This window comes from Sus scrofa, chromosome 7, assembly GCF_000003025.6.
Source record: "Sus scrofa isolate TJ Tabasco breed Duroc chromosome 7, Sscrofa11.1, whole genome shotgun sequence".
NCBI lineage: Eukaryota > Metazoa > Chordata > Mammalia > Artiodactyla > Suidae > Sus > Sus scrofa.
Genome location: NC_010449.5, coordinates 116,909,941 through 116,919,972, shown reverse-complemented (window position 1 = coordinate 116,919,972; position 10,032 = coordinate 116,909,941). Strand labels below are relative to the sequence as shown.

Sequence of the window (10,032 nt, the reverse complement as noted above, 5' to 3'; positions counted from 1 at the left end):
GTTTTCTAAGGAGCCAGCTCATCAGACCACACAAGCTTCTAAGCTCGCTCACGGGTCTCCCTTTCCTTAACCACCTCTCCAGGGTGGGCTTGAGCCTGGTCACCACACTCCCTCTCCTTCCCTCTCGTGCAAGAGTTTTTCTAGGGCAGTGGTTCCCAACCAGGGAAATTTTGCCACCCCCACCCCCCCAGCAAGGGACACACCCTTGGGATGGGGGCAAGGGGCTGCTACCTGTACTTCATGGGAAACCAGGGACTCAGCCAAACATCAATGGTGCATAGGACAGCCTTTCCTGACAAGGAATTATCTGGCCCCAAGTGTCCTCGGCGCTCCGCTTGGAAACCCTGCTCTCAGTCAATACTCTAGGTTATGGCTCCTTGTGCAATATTTTTTCCGGGCTTTTTAGGGCCGCACCTGCGGCATATGGAGGTGCCCAGGCTAGGTGTGGAATCAGAGGTGCCACCATCCTACACCACAGCCACAGCAACACAGGATCTGCGCCATCTCTGTGACCTACCCCACAGCTCATGATAACACTGGATCCTTAACCCACTAAGCAAGGCCAGGGATCGAACCTGCATCCTGATGGATACTAGTGAGATTCGTTTCCGCTAAGCCACGACGGGAACTCCCATTTAAAACTTTGACAAATGCTTCTGAGGGGTCCTCCAAGCCTCCAGAGCATTTACCACAGGCCGCTCCTATCACATGCCCACCAAGGCTTCACTTCTGCCAAAATCAAGGACACACATGTCTGAATTCTAAAATCTGCACTTCCCAATGCTCGCCTGTCTCCTGGTCTGTAAATAGCTAATTCCTGGCATTTGCCCACTTTTCTTTTCCTGAGGATTTCAAGGCGTCCTCTACACAGTCTGCATCCTAGGGCTTTGTATCTCATCCTGGCATTTCCGGCCTTGCTTCTTAGCACCTTGTGTCCCAGAAAATGTTGACTTTGAGAAAGTGAATTGTCCGCTTTACCCCCTCTTTCACTTTCTGCGTCCCGTTTAAGGTATTTCCTCCTCCAAGATGATGAACCTATTTCTCTGCACTTTCTTGAGTCATTTTACAGATTCGGCTTGAAGGTTAGGACTTTAATCCATCGGTGATCTCTTCTCGTGACTGGTGAATGGTGGGAGCGAGTTCCCTCTTTTCGCCGCCACTAAATTGTCACCCTGCCCTATGTCTGCACTGTCCTCTTCCCTCTGGTTCCAAAGGCAAGACCCGGTCGGCACCTCCCTGCAGCCCTCCCTGCCCAAGGACTGTCCTTGTCATCCCATCTCCCCTGCAAAGACATCCAGGTGACTGTCACCTGCACGACAGCGCACGCCTTCTGCTGGCTCCTCTGCAGCTGCCGCCACGGTCTTTGCCTTTCACAGCAGAGCCTCGCAAAGAGCCCACACTTGTCTCCACTTCCTGACCCCCCACCACTGGCCTCCTGCTGCAGCGGGCCAGTCCCAACTTCCTTCTCCATGTGGAAAAACACCAATGGGATCATTACAAATTTTTTTGTTTGTCTTTTTAGGGCCACAACCACAGCATATGGAGGGTCCCAGGCTAGGGGTTGAATCGGAGCTATAGCTGCCGGCCTACACCACAGCCACAGCAACGCTGGATCCTCAACCCACTGAGTGAGGCCAGGGATTGATCCCGCAACCTCATAGTTCTTAGATTCGTTTCTGCTGTACCACGACGGGAACTCCAATAATTATAATTTTATGCTAGGTGCCAGCCACTGCTTTTCTGCACTAGAAGCCAGGTTTTTGTTTTTTGCTTTTTAGGGCTGCACTTGCAGCGTATGGAGGTTCCCAGACTAGGGGTCTCATCCGAGCTACAGCTGCCAGCCTGTGTATGACACAGAAACACCAAATCCAAGCCGCATCTGTGACCTGCACCACAGCTCATGGCAATGCCAGATCCTTAACCCACTGAGCGAGGCCAGGGATCAAACCCACAACCTCTAGTCGGATCTATTTCCACTGCACCACGACGGGAATCCTAGGGGCCAGTTTAAGATAAGCTTTGATTCAGCAGAGAAGTTGACAACGAGCAGCAAAGTTTAATCAATCAGGACTGGGGGGGGACCCTCCTGGACCAGCATCATTTCCCTGAGCCGATCAACTGATGAAGCAGGAGAACCACAGGCCAAGTCCATCCCCCGCCCCCTGGCCAACCCTCCTCTTGTGCTGATGGGCTAACTGAAGCTCAGGACTTGGCAGCCTGCTCAGCACTTGATCTGTTCGGGGTTGAAGTGTCAGCAGAACGGACGTCCACAGGGCATGTGAGTCCAAGACCTGGGTCCCTCCGAGCCACTCCCTGGCTGAGGCAGAGCGGAGCTGCGGGCCAAGTTTCCAATCACAGGCTGTGCTAGGGGCCCAGGCAGTGGGGTGGGCGAACAGGGGAGGGGTTTGGGGAAGTGGCACCTGGAATGACAACCTGAGGGACAAAAGGGGGGAAGAGGAGCCACGGCAGGGCACCCTGAGCACAGACCGAGGAAGACAGAGAACGCAGAGTGGACATGGGCCCAGCTGCCTCCTGCTCCCCCAGGAAGGCCATGTTGGGTGTGCCAGTCAGAGGGCGGGGGCAGAAAAATCCTCGCCGAAGATCACAGGGCCAGCAGGACCTGGCAGAGGACAAAAGGTGACAGTCAGGGTACCTTGGAGGAAAAGGGTGGGTGCCCAGTCTAGGCAGGGCCAGAAAGGGAGGGCAGGCCCTGCTTCGGGCCTCTGTGCAGTTCAAGCTGCTGCCAATCTCTGGGAGAAGGCCCGGGGGGCAGGGGGGCGGGGAGAGTGCAGGATCTCTGAAGATCACTGCCATTGACTGGACTTGCAGTGGCCTGGTGCCACGGGCAGACCTAGAGATCCAGGCTCACGGGATTCAGGCTTGACCTCGACTGTTCCAGCTCTGAGAGCGTGTCTTCCCATCTGTAACATGGGACATTAATATGTCCCATTACCTGGAAGTCTTGAGAATTAAATGATGGCTGTTATACGGCACTTTGTGAACATACTGGGGGTCTGTCCGCGGTGCAAGCCACATCCAAGGGGGTTGGGAGGGGAAGTTAAGGGGTGCTGAGTGTGTAAGAGAAGCTGGGGGAACAGCACAGGGGCACGGCGGCCAGCACTGCCTTCCTGTAGAGAGGAGTGGCCTCCTTGCTGGTGTCTGCTGTCCACACTGAGAGGCTCCCAGCCTGACATACCAGCCCATCAGCGGCTTCCCATCCTCACTCCTGCCCTCTCGGCCGAAGCCTTAGGATCAGCTGTTCCCTGGAGTTGATCTGCCGAAGGGGGAGCTGTGATCAGAGCCCTTGGGAGAGAGAGGCTCTTCCATCCAATTAAACGGGAACCTGGGTTTGTGGATTTCAGGAGCCCAGGGAAGGGAGGCCCCCACCCCACGCCCCACTCTGCACCCCCGCAGTCACTCCTCAATGCCCATCCCCCTCACCTGGGTTGCCACGCACCTACCAGGCCATGGTCCACTATTTGCCAGAGTCTGGAATCCGCTGCTCGGTAGCGTCGCCCAGGGCAGAGCTCCCACTTGAGGGGCAGCCCGGTCACGGGCAGATGGATGGAGAACCTGGGTGTCTGGGGGTGCACTGCCATCTGCCACATGTGGACAGTGACACTGGTGTCACGCTGAAGGGACCAGAGAGGAGGGGGCACATCAGGGATGGTTGAGCTGCACACAGACACAACTGTGGTCCCGGATCCTCTGGCCCAGCGGGGCTGCCCGGGTCAGTGGGTCGGATGTGCACGTGTTTACTTCTTTTTTTTAATTTGTTTATTATAGTCAATTTACAATGTTCTGTCAATTTCTGCATACAGCAAAGTGCCCCAGTCATATATACACACATATACTCATTCTTTTTCTCACTTTATCTTCCATCATGTTCCATCACATGTGATTGGATGTGGTTCCCTGTGCTATACAGCAGGACCGGGTGGGCCCGCTTTTAGAGTCCCTCACCTAGAACCCTGGCACCGCCACTTCAGGGTGGGGGTGGGGATCCGCCTGGACCTGAGATGGCGAGTTGTCTCCAGGCCGTCCTCTGATGCCATCCTCCTGCTGACCTGCACCCACCTCAGCCCACCGCCCCCTGAAAAGGTAGCCTCTGTTTACAGCCTGTCAGCAGCCCTGCGCCTACATTCGTGACTCTCTTGGCCTCTGTTTTGGCCAATTCTGTTGTTCTAAAAGATCTCCCTTTTTTTAGGAGTTCACTGGTGGCTCAACAGGTGAAGGATCTGGTGTTGCACTGCTGTGGTTTGGGTTCGATCTCTGACCTGCGAACTTCCACATGCTGTGGGTGTAGCCAAAACAAATTCTCTTTTATAAAATAAGATATCCATAGACCTCCGGATTTGGGAGTGATGGCTCCCCCCAAAAATCAGTATATTGTAGTGCTCATCATGGCTATCACTACCTGTTATGAACAATAAAAAAAAATTCAACCAATCCATAAAGGTATAAAAATGAGGGCAAGTTGGGACTTCCCTTTGTGTCTCAGCGGTTAACAAACCCAACTAGGATCCATGAGGATGCGGGTTTGGTCCCTGGCCTCACTCAGTGGGTTAAGGATCCAGCGTTGCCATGAGCTGTGATGTAGGTTGCAGAGGAGGCTCGGATCTGGCATTCCTGTGGCTGTGGTGTAGGCCAGCAGCTGTAGCTCCTATTGGACCCCTAGCCTGGGAACTTTCATATGCTGCAGGTGCTGCCCTAAAAAGTAAAAAAAAAAAAAAAAAGGAGGGAAAGTCATCAGACAACTGTAACCAAAGTTCCATGTATCGTGGAACTAAATGGAAAGTTCTTTACAGACTTTTCTATCAGAGCGTTTGTCTTCTTTTCTTTGCGATGAATATTTTTCCAAGTGAAGAATCTAGCTCTTTATCAATCATATGTGCTACAAGTAATTTTTCTCAGTTCATTGTCCTAATTTTTTATGGGCTGGTTTTACAAGAAAGATATTTGTAATCGTGCAACAAAACCTCTTTCCCTTTGGATTCTGGCTTTAGAGCAGGCATCAGCAAAGTATGGATGCAATCTGGCCCACCACCTGCTTTTGTAAATAAAGCTTTATTGCAAATAAACAAATTCTTCTTCCTTTGTGTGTTGTCTTGGCTGCTTTTGCACTGTGAGGGCAGAATCGAGTAGTTGCTATGGAGTCTTTATGGTTTGCAAAGCTGAGAATTTTTACTCTCAGATCCTTTACAGAAAGTTTCCTGGTCCTTGCATTCACGCTGGGAAAGCCATTTCCCATCCTAAGAGTGTATGTGAAATCCCAGATCTACTAAGAAGAAATAATCATTTTAGGGAGTTCCCTGGTGGTCTAGTGGTTAGGATTCAGCACTTTCACTGCTGTGGCCCAGGGTTCGATCCCTGGCCTGGGAACTGAGATCCCACATCAAACTGCCACATGCTGTGGCCAATACTACTACTACTGCTACTACTACTAATAATAATAACAATAAAATTTAAAAACAAAAAAACAAAAATAATCATTTTAAATTGTGAAAACAATGCTCATGTGCCAAATTCCCCTCCCCATCCTATGGCTGAGTTATTTGAAGAATCCGTTTTTTCCCCACTGAACAATTTTTTGTTTGTTTTTTAATCTTACTTATTTTGTTCAGAATTTTTCTGCATGCTTTATGTGGTGGAGGTACAGAAAAGACTTTACATGTTCTCTATCAAAAATTTTCTGGGAGTTCCCATCGTGGCTCAGTGGTTAACGAATCTGACTTAGGAACCATGAGGTTGCGGGTTCGATCCCTGGCCTTGCTCAGTGGGTTGGGGATCTAGCGTTGCCGTGAGCTGTGGTGTAGGTTGCAGAGGCAGCTCGGATCCGGAGTTGCTGTGGCCCTGGTGTAGGCTGGTGGCTACAGCTCTGATTAGACCCCTAGCCTGGGAACCTCCATATGCCATGGGAGCAGCCCAAGAAAATGGCAAAAAGCCAAAAAAAAAAAAAAAAAAAATTTCTGGAAAGGGAAAACCTATTCAAAGATTGCTAGGAAATGTGTTCTATTGTTTAAATGACAGTGAATTGTTTATTTAATACCTGGATGAGTGTTTACTGTATTACCTTGAACTATTTATATTTTAGCACTCAAAGATAGGCTGTGATCCAAAATCCTACTTCAGGGCAGCTGTTTCCAACCCAACTGATTATTCTTATCACCTGGGTTGCTTTTACAACGTAAAGGGTCTTAGACTCCACCTAAGCCTCCTGAGTCAATTGCCAAGGTGGGGTTCTGGAATACGTTACCTTTCAAATGCTCACGGGGGGCCCCTCAGTTGGTGAGCTGGGTCTGTGACACCCTTGCCACAGAAGTTGATTATTCCCGTTTTGTAGATTAGGGGCGGAAGGCAATTTTACACAGTTGGCCCACCTGCTGCCTTTAGATTGCAAAGCTTTTGCTTGGGCTGGTCCGGTCTCTTTTCCAATCCCGGAGAACTCCTACTCATCCTACAGAGCCCAACTGAATAGCCGCCACACCTGTGAAGCCTTTTCCGCATGCTCTAGGGCCAGACTAGGATCTGAGCTACCTCCCCAAAGAGGACCGCATCATTTCCAGTAGATAAGCTCATGCATGGAGCTCCTCCCGGCAGGTCTAAGCATGCTTAGACCCCACACAGACCAAGTTTTCTAGAGCAAGGGAGAAACACATCCTCTTACTTCTACCCCAGGCAGGCGCTATTGCAGAATGTGCCAGCCCCTAGGGACTGGAGTTCATACACCGCCCTTCTGCTGCCTCCCCTCGGGTCCCAGGACTCACTGTGCTGCCCGGGGAGTTCCTGCCCAGGACTTGGTGGGAGGGATTGATTCGTAAGACCACGGTCATCCAGGTCCTCCCCTTCTCATCCTCATAAATGCCGGGCCTCTGGAACGACAGGCAGGATGGGGGTGACCCGAGGGGCGGAGAAGCCTCCGCTGCCATTGCAAAGCTGGACCTCGGACAAACCTCAAGGCACACGTGGCGCTTCCCAGCTACTCAACCTCCTTAAGTGGGATGGGGGCCCGTGTGGGGCGGGGCTAGCGATCCTGAGGGCGGGGCCAGCGAACCTTGGCGGGGGAGGCAGGGATGAACCAGGCCAATGAGCCTCAGGTGTGAAGGCGGGGAACCAGAGAGGGGGCAGCCCCCAGCTTCAGCGGGCAGGCACGGGTGGGGCCAAAGAGGAAGGGTGGAGGAACTGGACCCACCCGCCTCTAGGGGCAGGGACGAGGGGCAGGAGCTTCAAAGGCGAGCGGGGTAAGAGGTTCCCCAGGTACAAGACCACACCAGGCCTCTGCGCAGGGGGCAGGATGGCTTCCTGAGATCAACCCTCCACCTCCGTTCCCATGGTTCTTCCGCTGCCTGTGCTGTTGCATCCTCTGCTGGTGCCAGGCTTAGGCAAACCTCCGAGCAAGCCCCAGATTCTGAGTAGTTGCGGGCTACCCTGGTATTCCTCCAGCTCTGCGGCCATTCCTTCAACAGGATGCTTGTCCCTGGGGGTATCTGGCCAAAGACTGTCCTCAGAAAATGAGTCCGTGCCCCAGGGGCGTTTGCGATCCAGATCTTGTAAAGGGCGAAGGAAACCAGGCCGGGAGAGGGAGGGCACGTGACCATCCGAGACTAACAAGGATTAGCCTGTGTTGAGGATACAGGCGCATCAGAGACGGGTAAGAAGATGGTAGTGGTATGTGTGGGTGGTGGATTCCGATGCCTCATTATAAGCCTCTTAAATGCCAGTCCAACTAGTTGATTTTGACCAAGTTGGTCCGGAGCAATGACAGTGTTTACGAAAGGGAGTAGCGTAGGTACACACTTAATGCCACTACTAATGATAAAACAAAATAATGACCCAGTAATCAGTGCCTACTGGAAGTGGACTGAATAGAGGTGGTTCAGACAGTATGACACGCAAGAACATCCAGGTTCCAGCTCTGCTTATTTCACATGGGCAGCAGAATAAATTGGCAAGTTGATACAAGAAATTTGACCCAGCCTTGGAATGAACGAATGGGGCGCTTAGGGGAGCTTAGTCTGCTCCAAGGCAATGAAGATATACTCTGTTTTCTTCTAAAGGTTTTATTGTTTTACTTTTTTTTTTTTTTTTTGTCTTTTTGTCGTTATTTCTTGGGCCACTCCCGCGGCATATGGAGGTTCCCAGGCTAGGGGTCTAATCGGAGCTGTAGCCACCGGCCTACGCCAGAGCCACAGCAACACAGAATCCGAGCCGCGTCTGCAACCTACACCACAGCTCACGGCAACGCCGGATCGTTAACCCACTGAGCGAGGGCAGGGACCGAACCCGCAACCTCATGGTTCCTAGTCGGATTCGTTAACCACTGCGCCACGACGGGAACTCATGTTTTACTTTTTAAATTTAGATGCAATTTATTTTTATGTATAATGTGAAGAAGAGATCTTGATTATTTTTTCCGTGTTGATATCTAATTCCCTTAATACCATTTATTAAAAAGACTGTCCTTTCTCTCCTGGACTGTCTTATCATTTCTGTCATAAACCTAGGATATATATGTATGGGTCTGTTTCTGGACTTTCTTTTACATTATTTCCATTTCCTTCTCTTCCATTATTCTGTTGTTGTTGTTGTTTTTTAATCTTTGTGTCAATAGCACATTGCTAATTACTATAGCTTTAAAATAGGCATTGATGTCTTACAGTATAAATTTCCTAGCTTCATTTTCCTTCTGGATCGCCTGGCTATTGTGATGGTTAATTTTATGTGTCAACTTAAAGGGTGTTCAGGGATAAGAGTAATATTTATTTATCTTCTTTTTATAGCCACACTCGTTGCATATGGAAGTTCCCAGTCTAGGGCTCAAATTGGAGCTGCAACTGCTGGCCTACACCACAGCTCACAGCAAAACCAAACCCCTAACTCACCGAGCAAGGCCAGAGATCAAACCCTAATCTTCATGGACGTCAATCAGGTTTGTTTCCACTGAGCCACAATGGCAACCCCAAGAATAACGTTTAAATCGGTGAACTTTGAGTAAACAAATTGCTCTCTCCCCAGACTGGGTTGGTCTCATTCAATCAGTTGAAGTCCTGAATAGAACAAAAAGACTGGGAGTTCCTGTTGTGGCTCAGCGATAACAAACTCAATTGGTATCCATGAGGATGTGGGTCCCATCTATGGCCCCACTCAAACCTGCATCCTCATGGATACTAGTTGGGTTCGTTTCTGCTGACTCACAACAGGAACTCCCTGATGCTAATTTAAATGCTGTTATTTTAAACTTTATTATTGTTGTTCATTGCTGGTGTAGCAAAAAAACAACTGACTTTTGCACATTGTCCTCATATCTCAAAATTTACTTAATTCTAGTAGTTTTCTGATATTTTGGGAAATTCTCAGCTGCTATAGCTTCAATTATTCCTCTCTCATTCTCTCTCTCCTCTTCGTCTGTGATTCAAATTTCCCTTTGTTAGACTTTTTAAACTGTGTACCTTGCCTTCTATGCTCTGTTCTGTTTTATTTTGGGTTTATTTATTTTTTCCTCTCTGAGCTTCAATTTCGATGTCTCCTGTTGGCTTATTTTATAGTTCATTAATCCTGCCTTTTGCTTTGTCTCATCAGCTCTTAAGACAATTAGTTGATTTCTTAATTACAAATGTTATATTATCAGGTTCAGAATATCCATTTGACCTGCTTTTTTGTAGAGTCAAAACTTCTCTGATAATCTTGACCTTTTAAACCATTTTGCCCATCATATTTTCCATATCCTTAGATATACCACTCAGTTCTTTTCTGATAATTCTGGGTTACTGGTGGGTCTGCTTCTACTGTCTGCTTTTTCTCTTGGTTTTCAGTGATGCAGTTTTTTCTTTTGGATAAATTTTAAAGGAATACCGAATATTGTGTAATAAAGCCCTGAAAAATTCTTGATAATATTGTCTTCCCCCAGATAGAATTAACCCTCTCATCTGCTGGGCAGATAGAGTGAGGTACTGAACAGCTTAATTCTGATAAAGACAAAACTGAGTCAAGGTCTGGTTACAGTTTCAGTGAGAATCAGGCTCTATCCCACCA

The 10,032-nt window shown here is 49.3% G+C and overlaps 1 protein-coding gene and 1 non-coding gene across 5 annotated transcripts; one reads left to right on the top strand and one right to left on the bottom strand.

The window, feature by feature from the left end:
• On the bottom strand, positions 2,033-6,999 carry TCL1B (T-cell leukemia/lymphoma 1B). 4 transcript variants are annotated; one of them, XM_005656460.3, is made up of 4 exons: positions 6,768-6,998; positions 3,458-3,632; positions 3,197-3,274; positions 2,033-2,620 (listed from the first exon to the last, which is right to left on the bottom strand). In XM_005656460.3, exons 1-3 carry the CDS (start codon positions 6,927-6,929, stop codon positions 3,204-3,206), a joined length of 408 nt encoding a protein of 135 aa, XP_005656517.1. In that variant the 5' UTR covers positions 6,930-6,998; the 3' UTR covers positions 2,033-2,620; positions 3,197-3,203. The 4 variants fall into 4 exon arrangements, with proteins under 4 accessions (XP_005656517.1, XP_003128758.1, XP_020955681.1 ...); XM_003128710.3 differs by having other exon boundaries at positions 3,462-3,632; positions 6,768-6,997; XM_021100022.1 differs by lacking the exon at positions 3,197-3,274 and having other exon boundaries at positions 6,768-6,999.
• Positions 5,310-5,382, top strand: TRNAE-UUC. Its single transcript has one exon. It is a non-coding gene; the product is annotated as a tRNA-Glu (tRNA).

Coding starts and splice junctions, on each gene's coding strand:
- TCL1B (XM_005656460.3), bottom strand. CDS start 6,929: ATGGCAGCGGAGGCTTCTCCGCCCCTCGGGTCACCCCCATCCTGCCTG. Junction 3,633..6,767: donor GGAACTCCCCGGGCAGCACA/GTGAGTCCTGGG, acceptor TGGTCCCTTCAG/CGTGACACCAGTGTCACTGT. Junction 3,275..3,457: donor AGTGGACCATGGCCTGGTAG/GTGCGTGGCAAC, acceptor CCCCTTCGGCAG/ATCAACTCCAGGGAACAGCT.